Genomic DNA, 18,305 nt, shown 5'->3' on the forward strand with positions numbered 1-18,305 from the left:
CGTTCATCAAATCTGACCTTTATGTATTCCCACATAGTATCAGCATTTGGGAGCAAATAATTTAAAGAAAAAAGGGGAATAGTACACTTTAGTAGTTCGAGGGGGGCATTCAAAGGCCGGCAAACAAAGTGGGACAAGTCCCCACTCGTATTAAACATGCAAAAATGGAGTGATTTCTAACTGTATATACATTCATATTACATTTGTATTATATATTTATATTTTTTTAATTCCGCCTGGTTTTGGACCCCTTCCTTTCACTTTTTATAGAATTAGCTTCTTTATTTCACAATGTAAAGTTAATGTTTAAATCAGCAAATCGTTAATCGTATCTTAACCCGAGTATCTAGATGGGTATCGAATTATTTACCACGCTACTAATTATAGATGAAAACGTCTTTCTATCTGCGATTAATTTTGAGTTAACTATGGAGGAAATGCAATGATCGCGATTAAATATGCATGGTTACCACACAAGACGTTAGCGCTAGCCTTAATAAGTAAAAGAATGGTGCCAGTCTTCACGGTGAAGGTCAAACAGGTGTGCCCGGCGTTAAAAGTGTGACATCATTGATATTCCTCAGACGTCGGCTTTGTCAGAGGAAGCTAATCCGTCTTGACGGCGGCGCCGCCGAACGCGACTTGTTGCACGGCCGCTTCCTGTCTCATCAGCCTGAAGATGAAGGGATGAGATTCCTGATGAAAACAGATTAAGTCGTCCGTCCTCCCGGCCTCAAACCTGCGGCTTTCTGCTCTAATTTGGCTGCCAGTGGGGGGGCGGGGGGGTGTCGGCTGCGAAAGGACCGAGTTGGTGAATGGAGACGAGTGTTTGCTCGGGGGGGGAGTCGGTGAGGGGGCGAGGGGGGATCTTATCTTATTAGAAGTTTAAATTTGACTCCGAAGTTGTGAAGTGACTTTCTCGCCTCCCATACGTGCGCGGTTATGGCGTGGATCAATACCGATGATCAGCTGATGCGGCTTTTAGCGGCACGTTCATGAAATGAATTATGTTTCAGGTTGGAGCGTCTCGTGGAGGTTTTGAGGAAAAAAGTTGGAACGGGAAGTCTGCGAGCCGTCGTCTGATTGGTTGGTGTTTTTTCTACGTTTCTTGATCGATTGAATGATGTCATCTTTTGTCACATGTGACAACAAATATTGATTATTGTCTTCATTTGGATTGGAACCTTTCTTTTATTTGGTGACAAAGCTTCACATTAAATCTTTGTCCGCTTGGTGCGCGTACGTCGTCCCTCCACGTGTACGTTTTGTCTCAGGGGTCCCGCGCTTTCTCCGTCCTTTTGTAATACTTCAACTAAACGCACAACAAGACTTTTTCACCTCACTTTCACTTTTGTTGGCAACCTTCTGATAAAATGAATTTCTAACGTTCCATTTTTGGACCCCCCGCCCCAAACCACCACCGCCACCACTACCACCCAGGCCCCTATGGGCCGACCTTGTGGTCACCATGGCAACAGTGGACCACTCACCGTCAACTTGGGTGTCCCGCTCTTAATCCCGCAGCTGCTAATCTTCTTGTTGGGAAGAAAGACAACGTTTGTTCATCTGGGTTTCTCACCACCACCTGTGATTGACGGACGCCAACTTAGTCGCACGGAACCGTCCAACTAATCTGGGCGCTGCTTGTGTCACTCGCTAACACGAACAAGACCCTCTTGAAGAACTTTATGAAGGACCTAATAAAGAACTTCTTGAGGAAGTGCTTGAATCCCTCCCTGAGGGGCTCTTGGCATGACCTTTGACATTGAGTGGGAGGTTGGGGTTCTTGGTTCTTCTGGTATCGGAACCGAGCTGAGGGTTCGCTTTGGACATCATCGCTTTGATGTCACACAAACCTTTCAATGTATGATTGACAGTCCATGTGGTCAACTAAAGCCAGCGTCTCGGTCCATATCATGAAGCGAGTGCGCTCGCCCCGCCCACCGCGCCTCCCCCCTTTGAATGCCCTCGTGCTCTTATTGTGAAAGGACGCCTTTGCTCTTTTCGTGCGTGTCCACAATGGTGTGATTGTTGTCTTATTGCACGTGATTAATTCCAATCCCCATCAAAAGGCCCCCAGTGACCCCCCCCCCTCCACCGTGCACCCCCCAGGGCTTTCAAAGTCTTTTCCACCAGAAGGTCCATGCCGCCCTTTTTTTTCAACAACTGTGGGGGCCTGGAGGACTCGTCCAACCTCGCTCAGACCATATGGTCTGTTTAGAACCCCCCCGCCCCCTCTTTTATTGGACCGCGCTCTTGCGGGTTCTTTCAGTCTGCTGATGATATTGTCAAGTTCTCATGGAGATCAACCAAGATCCGCTCCAGCTTCTTCTCTACGGCTTCACGCTTTTCCGTCTCCTGCGTCACTTCTGAAGGCCAATTAACTCGTGTCAAGCATGGACGCCCACAATGGTCCCGCCGCGAAAGATTTCCACAGAAAATAATAATACATCATATTAAATGTCAAATCATGAAAATACAACTTTTGAACTATTTTGAATTGATCTTGGTTAATCGAATGGGAAATATAGAATCAGAAATAACATTAATAATGAATAAATAGTACATGAATATATATTACATGTGTGGTTAAAATCAGAAAAAGGTATATTTGGGTGTGTTTGTGCAAAAGAAACAGAAATAATAATTTAGTGGTGTAAATAAAATAGAGTATTGATTATAAATGATGAAAAAAAAGAATGAAATGTTTTATTTTGAAAAGCAGAATAAGTTAAAACGTTTTCTTTCTTTACTCGTTTCTGTCATGCACACGATTGATCTTTATTCATCGGGAGGTCATGACCCCTGCAGTCACACCTCTGACCTTTGACCCCAAACATCAACATGATGGAAGCGAGCGTGCGCACGGTCGTGCACGTGGAGGTGAATGTTTTTGGAACGTGTTTGTGTCCTGTCCAAAAAGTCCCAAACAGGAAGTCCCGTAGTGAGGCGGCATGCGAAGCCTGGAACAGGAAGTCCGGACTAGGAGGTGTTCAGGAGCGCTCTGGGACACGCCCCTTGGTAGTACGACGCCTCCAGCGACTCGACGGTCCTGGCGCCGAGGGCGGGCGCCCCCCCGGTGCCGTAGGGTGAGTACTGCAGGCTCTCGTAGGCCTTGAGGTCCAGTTTGTGGTGCTGCTCGGACGACATGAGGTTGTTGATGGAGAACGGGTGGTTGAAGGCGTAGTGGGCGTCGCCTTTGAGGTGCATCTGGGCCTCGTGCACGTGCATGTGTGCGTGCGGCGGCAGGCACAAGGACGACAGCAACTGAGAGCCTGACACCTTGGGGTCCGAGCCGGGTAGTACCGCCCGGCTGGACGAGGCCAGCGAGGGCGTGTCCGAGAGTCCGGGAGGCTTTAGGGTCTCCCTGCAAGGAGAGGCTCCGCCCCCTCGCTCCTTCCTGCCCTCCGATTGGACCTTCTTGTCACACTTGAAGCGCTTCTGGCGCCGCAGGTAGCAACCGTTTTCAAACATGTTGCCGGAGTCCGGGTGCAGGGTCCAGTAGGAACCCTTCCCGGGTTTGTCGGGCGAGCGCGACACTTTCACAAAGCAGTCGTTGAAGGACAGCGAGTGGCGGATGGAGTTCTGCCAGCGCTGCTGGTTCTGCCGGTAGTACGGGAACAGGTCCATGATCCACTGGTAGATCTCGCTGAGGGTCAGCATCTTGCCGGGCGCCTGCTGGATCGCCATGGTGATGAGTGAGATGTACGAGTACGGCGGCTTGGCGTGCGGGTAGCTTCTCCTCAACGCTTTGCCGTCGCGGCCTCGGTTCAGCCCCCCGCCGCCGTACGCCGTGCCGGCGTTGACGCTCGGACTCGCGCCACCGTACGGGTTCAGGGCCAAGGAAGTCTGCTGGGCCGTCGCCGAGCTCACGCACGACGGGCTCAGAGTCCCGCCCATTGCGCCACTGCTGATGCTGCACACGCCCATCCCTGACACGGGGGCGGGGCTTATGCTGGGGCCGCCGTACGGCATATTGAAAGAAGTGGACGCCGTCCCGCCGCCGGACATGTAGCCTGACACCGCACCCATCCCGAGACCCGCCGCCATCGGGGAGTAGACCTGAAAGCACAGGAAGTGACAACTCATGACTTCCTGTGGCAAAGACCGACTCATTGAATGATCCGCTTCTAAGGTGGTTCTACTGGAAACGCATCATCGTGTTGGCATGGAGGTCAAAGGTGTTGGCATGGAGTCCACATCAGATGAACTCAACTCGTCTTCACGTCACACGTGTTGTGTTCACTGTTTATCCGCCATGTTTACTGTGTGTGTCAGGTCAGTGTTTGGGGGGGGGGGGCTTTTGTGCTTCTGTTGCACAAAAGTGATGGATCCAAATCCTGTGATGGTGCCCTCCTGTGGCATCATCTTGAAGTATGGCCTAGGAACTACCCACTGACTATACCACTACCACCTCAATACGAAAACAAGTACTCTCTAAATTTGCTATTAATGAAAACTACAACTACTAACTAAAGACTATAAAATACTATTAATTACAGATTTTATTAATTATTAAGTAAACCTATAATTAAAGTTTTCTAACTATTATGTAAACCTATAGAAAAACTATTTATTAAGGATGATAAAAACTTTAAACTAACAATGATGAATTCAAAATACAATACTGTTACATATTAAAACTAGAAGTATTAAAGATTATAAGAAATATATACAATTATACGAATTATTTAAAGATATTTAAGAAGTATTTAGTCCAAATGATCACAACTATTAATTACAATATTGTAACTCATAAGTCATTACTCTAAGAATGAAAAGATGAGATGACAATAAGACGCACGACGCCTGCCGATGCTGATAATTTACTTTCATTTGTGAATCATTAAAATGAACTTTAACCTCGCACGTACTAACATTTTAGACCATTTTCATGGAATCGAACCCAAGCTAGAGGCTTGGAAGCATTTTCTTTGTGGCTAAAGAGTGATTAATATACAACTTCTGGGAGGTTTCACGAATTAAAATCGCACACAAATTATACTTTTTGATATTTTATTCAAACTGATATATGACCGCTAAAAATGTTGTCAAACGTCTGGAAGAAAAGAACAGCCGGACGTCGTTTTAATGGACTTATTAGTATTTATTAGTATTTATTTCACCTCAATTGGCGTCTACATTATGAAAAAAAATACACGTCGCTTTAATGATAATATTCTTTATAATATTCTCCATAATATTCTCCTCCATATATTCTCCCTCAATGAATTGAAATTAAAATACAAATAAGTGACACGTTTGAAAGTAAATAAACAAAAGAAACACGAGAAATGGGCATACATAAATCCAGCAATTGTTATTCTAATGTTTAGCTATTATTATCATTATTTCCGGTATCTTAATAATATTATTATTTTCGATCTTCTTTAATTGAAGCTACTTAATTTGAGGCATTTGATTCAAACGAATTTATGTGTTTAATTTCACATTTAAAGCCGAACAATAATTTTTTTGTTTAGTATTTGGACGCAAATATTTTCTTTTTGATCCTTTTATTGTATTGCAGTTTTATCTGCATTAACTTTATATAATATTTTTTATTACAATATTTATGGTTTGAATCAAATGCAACGAACTTTTTTTAAAATGTTTTAAAAAGAAATTGTGAACGAACCGTGTGAAGTTAAAAGTTGTGACGAACTTCAAATCAGCGTGGAGCTTTAAAAAGACCGCAACCGGATGCGGCCCGTTTTGGGGCTTCAACGAGGCGTGAAATGAGCGTGAAAAGGGAGACTGACCTCCTCGCTGTAGTAACTCCAGTCTGGAGCGTCGTGGCCTTCCATCTTCACCGCGCCCAGCATGCTCTTTCCCGCTCGCGCTGCTGCCGCTGCCGCCGCCGACGCCGACGCTCCTCCTTCCGGTCCTGGTGCTGCTCCAGGTGCTGGTGCTGCTGGTCGAGGTGAGGCTCGCAGGAGGTGGACAGAGACTCAGTGAGGTGACAGGCTCCTCCTGATGATGATGATGGTGAGGAGGATGATGATGATGATGATGATGAAGGAGGTTCAAGCCTCCTCCTCCACGTGCCTTCAGTAAACATCCATCCCATAATAGCCTGCAATCAGTATGCGGATCAAAAAGATCCGCTGTGGCGACCCCGTAATCAGGGAAACAATCCGAAAGAAACAAACAAATTAATTAATTTAAATTAATTAATTAATTACATTGGCACTTATAAACGGCAACTTTTAGTGATGTTGTAACTCTTATAATAATTACAATAATAATTTATTAGAAATAAAATCATAACATTGCCACGTGTAAACATTAAGCATTATATGCTTATATATATTCATGGTTGTAACACTTTTACTTATAAAAACAGGGTTATTAATTATACTACATTCTACATTAACGTTTATATCTATGGTGAGAACATTATTATTTTTACTTATTTAATAAAAACGTAATTACACTTTTCACATTAACTTTTACTTCTATGTTTACAACATTGCTGTTATTTCTACAATAAAAACATAATTACAAGATTGTCACTGATAAACATTAACTTTTATTGTAGTAATAGTAATAGTAATAACTATATATATATAATAGTAATAAATAAATAATAGTAAATAATAAATAAATAAAATAAATAATAAATTAAATAATAATAAATAAATAGTAAAAAAAAATAAATAGTAATAACCCTATTATTACTTTTTTTATTTTTGGGGGCGACAAACAAGTTCGTGTACATTACTGTCAATCATTTTCTTGCCCGATGACGTCACATCACCCTCCAAGCACCTGAAACCTGACCACGCCCCCTAACCTCCGGTCATGACCTGCACCAATCATAGGGGGGTCAAGGTTCAGGTGACATGTCGGTGGGCCGCGGTCGTGGGCCAGAGCAACCTTGACATGTGACCTCCGGTGCCCACGTCGATGATAGTCACGTGGACTGTGCCACCTGCCGGCGAGCCACCGTCACTGCATCACAACGTCTAACGTCTAACGTTCTAGTTATACTAGTACGTTAGGCTAGTATATGCATGATAAAATTACATAACCATGAAAAATGTCTAATACTAACTATCATACTAATAATTGTAATACTATAAAAATGCTAATTAGTCCGTTATGCTAGTACTTGTAAAAGATATGTGTTATACAATGCATTACAACATATCACATGGTAATATAACATAACATATACTAATTGTTATACTAATATAGAATATAAGTATAGTATATAATTGCGATATTATTATTATTATTATTATATTATTATTATTATAGTAACCCCCATTAAGAAAATCTTGTTTAACGGCGGTAGCTAATTTCTTTCATTCGTTAGCTTACATTGATTTAGCGTCATTTACGCATGCGCACCACGTCAAACATACCTCTGTTATGACGGCAGACGGAAGTGTATTTCGTGGAGTTTCCCCACACACTTACACCAAGTCGAACGCTCGTTTATAACTTTATTCTGACTTCAACACATCAACAGCAGTGGCAGTTAAACACCATATATCTATCTCACCGACTCACAAACCATATCTCTAGTCATCCACAGAACACACTTCCTCATTGTCTCGAGACAGCTCCGAGATGCATTCATGGACGCGCCGAAAATCACAATAAAGTCTTACTCGTGTGCGTATATGCGGTGGAAATAAACACAAAGGCAAAGAAAAACAATAAGTGGACATTCATATCGTTCACTAACGTAACTCTGAACAAAGTCTTACTTGTGTGCGTAGGTGCTGTGTAAATAAACAGAAAGACAAAGAAAAACAATAAGGGGACATTGTTATCGTTCATTAACGTAACCCTTACCACGGAAATACGATTTGATGCATTGAGGTGTGCACGGAAACCACAGACACACTCTTCATTTCACACAATTCGGTTAAATAGTGTTGTGCTATTATAGAGGGATTTTTAGACGTTGTTTTTATTTTGTTTAGTTTATTTTAAGCTGTTAATACATACAAATGTATATGTAATTGTGTCCTGTTATTTATCTTTTTGTGCATAAAATACAGCAAAAATTGACACATAGTTGCATGTGATTAATCAAGATTAATTAAGTGAAAAACTGGTCTGTGCAAACTGCATTCTACACGCTAAGATGGGTCATTAGCTAAAACTAGCCCCCCCCCCCAAAAAAAAACTATACATTATAACACAGTTCAATGGACAAATATGAATATTTATTTGGTGTTTTTTTAGTTTTCATCATAATTGCCTCCCCCCGATTATAACATACATATCAACACATATCATAACAACAAACCTTTTTTTTTTTTAGTCCCGTATACATCAGTATGATGCAATCAGTGACCTTTGACCCACTCATGTCGCCATCTTATTCGGAGCGGGGCCTTCTCCGTTCTTATTGTTGCGCCTCCTCAAGCAGCACTTGAGCGTCACCAAGATGGCCGCCACCAGCACCACCAGCAACGCCACGGCCACCAACGTCGGGATGAGGACGCCTGAGAAAGGACCAGCGGCGCCGGTCTCCGTTGGCGCACACTCCGCCGAGTCCTCCGGACTCTGTCGGCCGTCGAGGTCGGTGCACACGCACGTGTACGAGCCCACCGTGTTCACGCACGCGTGCGCGCACCCGTGCGATGCGGCGCACTCGTCCACGTCCGTGCACTCGCCCGAGGCGTCCTTGAGGAACCCGGGTCCACACGGCACGCACACAGAGCTGAGGTTAGCGGCGGCATGGTTGGACATACGCCAAATGGCGGGCCGACCCGAACAGTGCAAGGCCAGCCGGACCGTGGACCAGCAGTCCACATGGATCCTGGTGCCGTTGTCAGGGTCCAGACTGAGGAAGCGTGCTCCGGGCACGACGGGCCAGCGACACGGGCGAAGACCAGGTTTGGGTCCTTCCTCGTCGGGTCTTCCCTGATGTGAAGGTTCTGTTGGTTCTAGCCCACGTGATGCCGGTCCTGCTTCTTCAGGATCAGTAGGTGCTGGTGCTGGTGGTCCTGGTTCAGCTGTTTCAGGTTCTGATGGTTCTGGTACAGCCTGTTCCGGTGATTCTGGTTCGGGAGTAGCAGGTTTTGGAGCTTCTGGCTCAGATGTTTCTGGTCCTGATGGTTCAGATGGTTTTGGTTCTTCTGGCTCTGCTGCTGAAGGTTCAGATGGTTCTGGTGCTTCAGGTCCACTCAGTTCTGGGTTAGCCGTGGTGTTTGCGTCCCGGAGTCCAGCTCGTCCGGACCCCAGCCGGCAAATGAATGGGTTCCGAGTTCTGCAGCTCAGCGGGACCAGACCCCAGCTGGTCAGACCGGACCCGTCCAAGTGGGTGACGAGCGCTGCACAGCGAACCGACGTGCACGTGTGTTCTGGCTCCTCCTCCCAGTGACTCTCGTGCACGTCTGCACCCCCGTCCGTGGTCCACACGAAGCCTCTGAGCGGCAGCGATGGAACCACACACTGGTTCTTGGCCTTCCTCAGTCCGACCCAGAAAGTCCTTTTGCCGTGTCGCGAATGAGACCTGGACGTGACGTGAAGGAGCTGAGCGAGCTCCTGCTGGGTGGCGAAGGTGGCGAGGTCGTGGGGCTGACATTCCCGCAGGGCTTGCTCGAAGGAGACCTCGGAGCGGTGGACCGTGTAAATGGCTTCCGAGTCGGACCCGGCTGACATGGACGCGAGCCAGGCGACGGTACAAAGCTGGATCCAGCGGAGAAGCGACGCCATAGTTTGGCTGTGGAACACAACAAGCGTGTTAGCTTGAAAGGAAACTTTCAAAATAAAACACATTTTCATCCTTCCATCTGTTTTCTACTGCACTGTGGTTTGCTAGAGCCTTGGTTAGCTGACCTGACCGACCATATTTTCCAGGTCAGACACCAAAACTCAGTCAGCTTAATGATTCTGGATGATATGAAGAAGATGCTGAGAAGTATTTTTTTTATCATTGGTTAGCTTCAATATCACAATAAAAAATTCTTAAAAAGAATACATTCAGAAACTAAAATGCACATATTTATCTTGTATTCAGTATTAAAAAAATACTACTGTATGTGCTTCTCACCAAATTATTTTTTAATTAAATTTAAAATTTAATAAAAAAAATAAAATCAAATAAATTATATTAGGAAAGCAGGAAGTGAACAAATGTAACAGTTACTGATTAAAACTAAAACTAAAACTAAAACTAAAACTAAAACTAAAACTAAAACTAAAACTAAAACTAAAACTAAAACTAAAACTAAAATAAAATATTAATAAAAATAACTAAAATAAATAACTAAAAAAACTAAACTAAAAAAACTACTAAAAATAACTTAAAAAAATAACTAACTTCAGTACATGACATAAATAACAATAAATAAAAATAAAAATAAAAATAAAAATAAAAATAAAAATAAAAATAAAAATAAAAATAAAAATAAAAATAAAAATAAAAATAAAAATAAAAATAAAAATAAAAATAAAAATAATTAAAATTAAAAAATGAATAAATAATGAAATTAAACCATTACCATATTGTAAAATATGTGGCTTTCATGGTCATGTCACAATACAAAAAAAGTACTTTTTTGTATTATGTATTGTGTATTTTTTTTAATTTAATAAATACATTTTTCAATGCCAATATTTGTTTCAACTTTTTCTACAATGCCATGCCCATTTCTCAATAGCAAAACTTAATGTGGGGGGGGGGTCTGGTTCTAGTCTTGTATGAAGACGTGATGGATGACGTCATTCATTTTCCACGTCCAACATTTCAATCAATGTCATGACATGGAAAACAATCATGAAGATTCCATCACTTAATTGGTCCAGCAGCAGATTATTAGTTATTTCCTACAGTATAGTTTATCTTACAATAGATTCTTTCTCTTCCATTGAATAAGGACCTCAAACAATGCACAACGATGAGCCAATTCAAGAAACAATACAAGCAGTTGATGTTTGCTAAATCCAAGGATGAAGAGTCTTGAACCAGTCATGATGTGCTATATATATCACTATATTGACACTTACTATGGTACCCATTATGGCATTGGATGCTCATATCACAGAGTACTTTGGTACGTGACATAAATAAAAATAAAAATAAAAATAAAAATAAAAATAAAAATAAAAATAAAAATAAAAATAAAAATAAAAATAAAAATAAAAATAAAAATAAAAATAAAAATAAAAATAAAAATAAAAATAAAAATAAAAATAAAAATAAAAATAAAAATAAAAATAAAAATAAAATTAAAATTAAAATTAAAATTAAAATTAAAATTAAAATTAAAATTAAAATTAAAATTAATTATATTAGAAAGGCAGGAAGTGAACAAATGTAACAGTTAGTGATTGTAAAAGTACCAGATGGAGGGGTAGGATTTAATAAGCTTTGCTTCTTCCTACTCCTTTTGGACATGTGGAACTGGGAACTGATTATGGGATGCATTCAAATGTAATCTGATGCATGTTCAAATGAAATTAAACCATTACCATTACATACAACATTAAGTGTCATTGAAGTGCTCCAAAAGTCAAGTGTATTGAAAAACAACAAATCAAAGCCATTTCTCTTACCTTCAAACTTCGGAGTTGTGTCAAGTTGTGTGTTTTTACACAAATTGCTGCTGTCGCCCTCTCATATGCCAGCCCCCCTTTGCCCCCCCCAAGTCCAGGAAGTGTGTGTGTCTTGATATGGTCACGTTTCCCGCCACTCCTTGTTTCTCAAATCCCATTTTCCTCTTTAGTTGCACTTTGGAGTTGAGTCGTATGATTCCATGATTCCTATGATTCTTTCTTCGCTCCTAATGGTTAATATGATTTATGGTTGCTGCCAAATCTATATTTTCTATAACAAATCATCACTCATACACACACAGGATAAAGATCAGCGGCTTCCTCGTCTCGAATTCATCTTAATGACATCAAAATATTTCAACTTCCCTGATAAGACGCGTTTTTTTCACCGACATTCTACACACACACACACACACAACACACACACACACACACTTGTTGGCATGGCGACCCAGATGCTTCCTGTTTCCTGAAGGAAGCGTTTAAAGAATGGCAGGAAGTGGGAGGGATGTACCGTAGTGGAGCTTTTGTTGTCATGGAGACAGCTCACATGCTTTTATTTTGGAGTTTTAACAGTTTTGAGTTCTTTGTTGATTGCAGTCGTAACCATGGTAACACATACATATATATATATATATATATATATAGGCCTCGACTCCTAGAAAAACTTTATTGGAACAAAGCACAGAAACAAGATGGCCGCAATCAGCAACGTGATGGCCGGCGATGCTTCAAGCGATCACGTGACCCGTCAGGCGGCGCTGGATACGGCTAGCTTCTTCAGGTGGTCCATGAAGACCTGCAGGCTGACGTCATCTGTCAGGATGGGAGCGCCCGACTCCTAAAAAAAAAAATGACTCAGCAGTCCTCCACACAAGGTCAAAGGTCAAGCTTGACGGTCAGCTGACTCACCTGCCCCCAACCGTACATGTTGTTGTGCGTCTGCGAAGGATTCACTTTGGACAACAGGAAGCGGGCCTGCCATCATCGATATCATCGTCATCGTCACCGCCACCCTAACCATCGTGTGTGTGTGGGGGGGGGGGGTCGGGGGGTACCAACCTGACTGCCGCCATGTTCCGTGTCGATGTATCTCGGCATGGGGAAGCGGGCGTGCAGCAGTTCCTGGGCGTCGTCCACGGGAGCCTGGAGAAGGTTCCTGAAGTTCTCGTACTCGGGCATCTCCTGGTAACCGGCCTTCCTCCACTGGGACACCGTCTAGTATCACGCCCCCCCACCCCGCACCAAGGTCACATGATCACGTGCACACACCCGACACGGTCAAAGAAAACGTACCTCTCCGTGGTAGATGAGGATCTGGAAGAAGGTGTCCATGAGCAGGATGCGATCCGGAAGGATGCTGCTGCTGTCCAGCAACACCGGCTGCAAAGCCATCAACCTGTCACTCACGATGGTCTCCAGGTGAGACCGTGAAGGTCAAGAGAAGACGCTGACCTCTGGCGGTCCGTTGAAGGAGTACGCGTAGAGCACGGGTTGCACCATGATGAGCGCCTGCGTCAGGTCCTGGCGGTTGAACTGGTGTCGGTAGTAGGAGCTCTCGTCCGGACTGTTGTTAAACACCTGCAGGAAGGGCGAGCGCCTCAGGTGGAACATGAACTGAAAGAAGAACAAACCATCAACGGGAGCTGCGGTGAGACGCCGCCGTTCCGTGACGCCGCTCACCTGCGGATACAAGGAGAACGTCTCGGAGAACCTGAATGAGTTGGGGTCGTCTTTGTGGTAATCTCCAAACTTCTGACACTGAAGTCAAAAATCACACAAATTAATTCAACCTTCTGTCCGCCGGTCCTCGTAAACGAGGACGATCCAGGTTGAGAAGTTGCTAGATCGTCTTAAAAAAAACGATATTGGCGATCGATCCACACGTGATCAATCAGCAGATGCTCACCAGTCTGATCAGTTGTCTGTCCAACCATCTCAGGACGTCTGGCCCCTCCTCCGTCTCGGCACGGTACACGGCCAACCTGGCCATCAAGATGGCCGCCGCCTCTTGATCGAAGGATGCGGCGATGCTCTGGATCTGAGTCTGAGCGTCCGCCCAGCTGGAAGTCACGTGACATCACAACTCATCAGCTCCTCGCGCGACTGACTACCAGATGGCGCTAGCTAACATTAGCTCAAATCAGGGGTCTCAAACATGTGGCCCTACTTTGAGGCCCCCGCCTTGATATGAAAGTTTAATGTTGATATGGATGCTGTATGGTATCATGTACCCAGAAAAAATTATTACGTTTGATTCATGTTCATGTTAAAGGTTAAATAACTGTTAATAGTTATCCTCCCTATCCGTGTGGAAGTGGTAAGTTTTTGGGTTTGATATGGATGCTGTATGGTATCATGTACCCAGGAAAAAAAATTATTACGTTTGATTCATGTTCATGTTAAAGGTTAAATAACTGTTAATAGTTATCCTCCCTATCCGTGTGGAAGTGGTAAGTTTTTGGGTTTGATATGGATGCTGTATGGTATCATGTACCCAGAAAAAATTATTACGTTTGATTCATGTTCATGTTAAAGGTTAAATAACTGTTAATAGTTATCCTCCCTATCCGTGTGGAAGTGGTAAGTTTTTGGCTATTTAAGTTGAAAGGAAATAACTTGAAGGCTACCGTTTAGGTGGCTAGCTCTCTAGTTGGCGAGTTAGCATGTGTCTCAAGACCCTGCAGTTGCGCAATATGTTGTAAATAAAAAGAGTATAAATGTGACTATAGTCGTGTTTTGTCATGTCTACAGGGCTCTAATAATGCTTTGTTCATTTTAATCTGAAAAAAATCATTTGTCTACCCACCAACTATATGTGCTTTCTTAACTTTTTATTATTTTCCGTTTTATTATTTATAAATTATTTTTTATTTATTATTATATTTTTTTTATTACTGATTGATTTTCTTTATTCTTGATTTGTTTATTTATTTTTCATCTTTTTTGTGTAGAAAAATAAAAATTAATATATTTGAGAACAGTGGAATGTTTTATCAGAGCTTTTATTGTAGAAAATTGGAACCAAAGCAAAGTTTATTCATTTTTCTGTTTTTAATAAATGCGTTTTTTTTTTTTTTTTTGGAAAACCTGATGCGGCCCAGCCTCGCCCAGACCCTAGCTCCAGTGACCCCCAAGTAAATTGAGTTTGAGACCCCTGAGCTAAATGAAAGAACTAGCAACAGCTAGCATGGCTTACTTCCTGGCGATGGTGGACACTCGGATGCGTCTCTGTCCTGACGAGTGTTGGTACTGAGTGACGAACTGCAGAGCTCCGCGACCTCCTTGAGGGATGGGAGCGTTGTGCTGCATGAATATGAATATGAATATGAACATGAATATCGTCTTTCGGCAATGGTTGGACGTTAGCATGACCCCGTGGTGTAGCGTACCTGATTGACCACCTCAAAGTACAGCGCCAGGGTGGTGCCGGGGTCCAACGCGCACATCTTCCACTGACAGGTTCCACCGGTCCCGATCTCCTGCAGCGACACGTCACACATCGGCTGTCATTCGGAAAAGGTCAAAGGTTAACGGCAACACCTACATTTTCTGACACGCAGGGTCCTTTAGCGTGCAGAGACACGCAGGGTCCGATGGCGCCGGACACTTTGATCTCTCTGGACGTCTGAAAGGCATCACGGCGGCGGTGAACGCGAGGTGGGTGTGGCATGTGTGAAGAGACGAAGCGGGGGGGCGTGGCCTCGCTGTTGTTACCTTGACCTCCAGTGTGGCGGCAAACGCCATCTTGAAGCAACCCTGAATGTCTTTGGTGAAAACTCTTTGGAAGGTTTGTTTGAACAAGGATGTGTTGAAGGAGTCGGCCATTACCATGTAGCCTCTGCACACGCACACACACATGCACACACACATACACACACATGCACACGCACACAGTCAAGCTAAATGGGGCTAATTTTATTTACACGCGTGTGTTTATGTTGGTACCCCGTGTTGTTCGTGCAGCACTTCATCTCCAGAAGTCCAGTTTGGTCGAGGGCACATGCGTAGATGTCCATTACGTGACCGCTAGCGGACGCCCTGCTAGCCAGCGACTCGTAATGCTAACAGAAAATAAACATATATATGCTAACAATGAGGGAGCTATGTTTAGTATTCTTCGGTCGCCATGGAGACATACCTTAGAGGCTTTCTTCATGAACTTGGCGTTGTCTTTTTCAATGTCATGCCAAGACCTGATGGGGGTCTTCAGCTCATCCCCCACCACCATGCCAGGCCCCTGCGTCGCTGGACCGCCGATGAAGGTCATGATGCGAGCACCCGTGTTGGGGAAGGCGCACTGAAGGGGAGGAGCAAAAGGGAAGCGGACTTTTTAGGATACGAGAAAACGAACGTACGCCCACGTTCTGACCCACCTCCAGCAAGCCCACGGCGATGGACATGGCGACGCCGAGCGAGCGCAGCGGCCTCTTTCCCTGGGTGACGGGCCAAGAGTCGCGTTGCAGCTCCCCCAAGAGGTCGGTCAGGTTCATGTCCACTTTTTGGATGGGTTGCAAAAATCTAACAAAGGCCAACATTCAGTCCCAAACATGACGATTGTGGTTCTGTCCAAACATCTCCGGGTGTCACCTGTTGGACTGCGGCTGCTGGGCAGCTTGAGGTCCTCGTCCCTGAGAAGCCACCGGTTTGCTCAGACCCAGCATCTCCTGCAGGAGGAACGTCAAGATTAAAGGTGTGGAATATAATCGATATTAATATTATATTTGTTTTTCTAAAGTCAGTTTCCTATAGTTTTATTTTACTAATGTAAATGTACTTACATACAAATGTATGCACCACTCGCCTCATACATTATTAGAGAGCTGTAGCTAGGAAATAACACCCCTACAGTCACCTTTACGCTGATATTTTTCTTTCTTTACATTGCATTGCGCTAACATGCAAGATACGGGATGACTGCAAAGACATAAGAGACGGCCAACAATCATAGTGTATATCAAGCTACCGAGCTAACTAGTTAGCGTCAAATGTATGTGTGCTAAACTTCAAGAGCTTCAAACAGAGTGCGGAAGAAGGAAAAAGTAGTAGTAAAAGTAAAAGTAGTAGTAAAGCCAAAAACATACCACTTCCACACTGAATGGGAGGGGAACTTTGTTGAGTCTATCATGTTGGACCGCATGTAATGCTTTATCTAAGGTAACATTTAACGTTGTACAGTTATCGTTTTTACGTGTTTTTTAATGACGTGGTGGTCAAACATTTTTGAGCGAACGTCAACAACGGTGGCTTAGCTTCTACCTGCAGCTGTTTGGCACTCAGGTCTTTGGTTCCTTTGAAGACGTAGCTCTTGGAGATGCCTTCACAGCCCAGCTCGTGCACATGAACGATGCGCCCGAAGGTGATCAGGCCCACAAGCGCCGTGGGTGGCAGAAGGGACAAGGACATCTGCAGGGACTCCTTCAAAGCCTGGAGGTCCTCGTCCTCCATGCACGTGTCCACCACGTAGAGGAAGACCAGCGGCATCTGTGGGCCGCGCTGAGGACGGAGAACACAAGTCACTCGGTGAACGTTTTGGTCTTCAAGTGGTGAAGGTTCCCTGTGTGAAAAGAACATCACAGTCCAGTTGTGGTCGTCTGGCTCACCTGGACCACGTACTCGATGGTGGAGAACTGAGGCAGCAGCTCAGCCGGTTGGTTCACTTCCGAGATTCCGGAGTAGGCTGGCGGGAACTGAATGAAGCAGGAAGAGCGTGATTGAGTGGGGGTCATCTGAGCCATGGAGAGTTCACCTGAACGCAACGTGTACCTGGTTCCTCTGGTAGCAGAAGTTACATGCCCAAATTTTGGTGTGGTAGTCCACCTGACTGCAACACAGGTGAGCGGTAATTATACGACCTCACTTCCTGTACGCGTTTGTGTAAAGTCACCCACCAAAGCGGATTGAGTACTGCTCGGCAGGTGGCCCGGCTGCACAGAAGCGGTTCATACTGGATGGGCGGCAGATCGGGTCGCTCCTTGAGGGGCGTGAAGAGGGCCGCCACCGGAACCACCATGCGGGTCGCCTCCAGGCGGCTGGATGGCCACACGTTCCAACTGAAGCGCACGCCATCGCGGTCCTCATTCTGAGCAATGTACTCTGTGAAGGTTGCCATGGCAACGCTGGGACGCAGACACAGGAGTCTCACCTTATTAGGACGTTGGGTCAGTCCAAGAGCGTGACGTCATATAAATATACACTATATGTGTCTTATTAGAATATTTTCATTCATACCCCCCTTTAAAGAGAAGGACACAAGGTTTTTAAAATCTTGTATCAACTGAAGCATCTAACGTTCAATTCAAATCTGACAAAGTCAACTTGTGCTTTTTTTTAACTTTGAAATGTTTGACAGGTGAGCAAGGAGCTCGCTGCTAAAAAGGACAACAAACACGTTAACAATAAAAAACACGAAACACAACACAAAATAAAAACACTCACCGCCCGCTGCTTGTTGACTGAATGTGTCGCCCGTCTGAGTGTTAGAGTTAAATTAAACTGCCAACGTGTTAAAATGTTAAAGAGTGTTAAAGAGCTAGCGGTGTGCTGCCTTGGGTCCCGCCTGCTGACAAGCAAGCAAAACAATATGGCGGTGGCGCCACGTCAAGACACAGATACCATAAAAAGACAAGAGTCCTCACTCTAAAAGCAAATTCAGGAGCCCGATCCCCGAGCTGTGTCGACGCAGACAGTTCCGATCCACGCTTCCGTAAAATTCATAGAATTCTGCCTCCTGAACAACAACAAGAAAATGTAAAGTTAAATCCAAGCCCCGTTTGACTTAT

General features: G+C 44.1%; 4 protein-coding genes across 5 annotated transcripts in view; 1 reads left to right on the forward strand and 3 right to left on the reverse strand.

The window, feature by feature from the left end:
* Positions 1–4,100, forward strand: part of LOC131140596 (mirror-image polydactyly gene 1 protein-like) — a 30,439-nt gene extending 26,339 nt beyond the window's left edge. For both annotated transcript variants that reach the window (XM_058091176.1, XM_058091177.1), the window contains one exon: positions 1,017–4,100. In XM_058091176.1, the coding sequence (XP_057947159.1) occupies positions 1,017–1,083 (67 nt within the window). In that variant the 3' untranslated portion in view covers positions 1,084–4,100. The remainder of the gene's footprint in view (positions 1–1,016) is intronic.
* On the reverse strand, positions 2,727–5,825 carry LOC131140598 (forkhead box protein A1-A-like). The gene is made up of 2 exons (XM_058091178.1): positions 5,763–5,825; positions 2,727–4,062 (listed from the first exon to the last, which is right to left on the reverse strand). The coding sequence occupies exons 1-2, from the start codon at positions 5,823–5,825 to the stop codon at positions 2,983–2,985; spliced, it is 1,143 nt and encodes a 380-aa protein (XP_057947161.1). The 3' UTR covers positions 2,727–2,982.
* Positions 5,826–7,430: 1,605 nt separating this feature from the next.
* Positions 7,431–11,630, reverse strand: LOC131140565 (complement component C1q receptor-like). The gene is made up of 2 exons (XM_058091106.1): positions 11,524–11,630; positions 7,431–9,688 (listed from the first exon to the last, which is right to left on the reverse strand). Exon 2 carries the CDS (start codon positions 9,679–9,681, stop codon positions 8,326–8,328), a length of 1,356 nt encoding a protein of 451 aa, XP_057947089.1. The 5' UTR covers positions 9,682–9,688; positions 11,524–11,630; the 3' UTR covers positions 7,431–8,325.
* A 504-nt stretch (positions 11,631–12,134) lies between these two features.
* LOC131140564 (protein transport protein Sec23A) lies at positions 12,135–18,146 on the reverse strand. Its single transcript, XM_058091104.1, has 20 exons — positions 17,962–18,146; positions 17,415–17,642; positions 17,290–17,347; positions 17,127–17,213; positions 16,783–17,019; positions 16,114–16,190; positions 15,900–16,044; positions 15,665–15,823; positions 15,472–15,587; positions 15,241–15,364; positions 15,071–15,151; positions 14,916–15,005; positions 14,723–14,829; positions 13,433–13,586; positions 13,207–13,284; positions 12,979–13,140; positions 12,820–12,906; positions 12,586–12,741; positions 12,436–12,501; positions 12,135–12,364 (listed from the first exon to the last, which is right to left on the reverse strand). The coding sequence occupies exons 2-20, from the start codon at positions 17,633–17,635 to the stop codon at positions 12,275–12,277; spliced, it is 2,295 nt and encodes a 764-aa protein (XP_057947087.1). The 5' UTR covers positions 17,636–17,642; positions 17,962–18,146; the 3' UTR covers positions 12,135–12,274.
* Positions 18,147–18,305: the final 159 nt, after the last annotated feature.

The sequence above is a fragment of the Doryrhamphus excisus genome, chromosome 13 (genome assembly GCF_030265055.1).
Source record: "Doryrhamphus excisus isolate RoL2022-K1 chromosome 13, RoL_Dexc_1.0, whole genome shotgun sequence".
NCBI classification, from domain to species: domain Eukaryota; kingdom Metazoa; phylum Chordata; class Actinopteri; order Syngnathiformes; family Syngnathidae; genus Doryrhamphus; species Doryrhamphus excisus.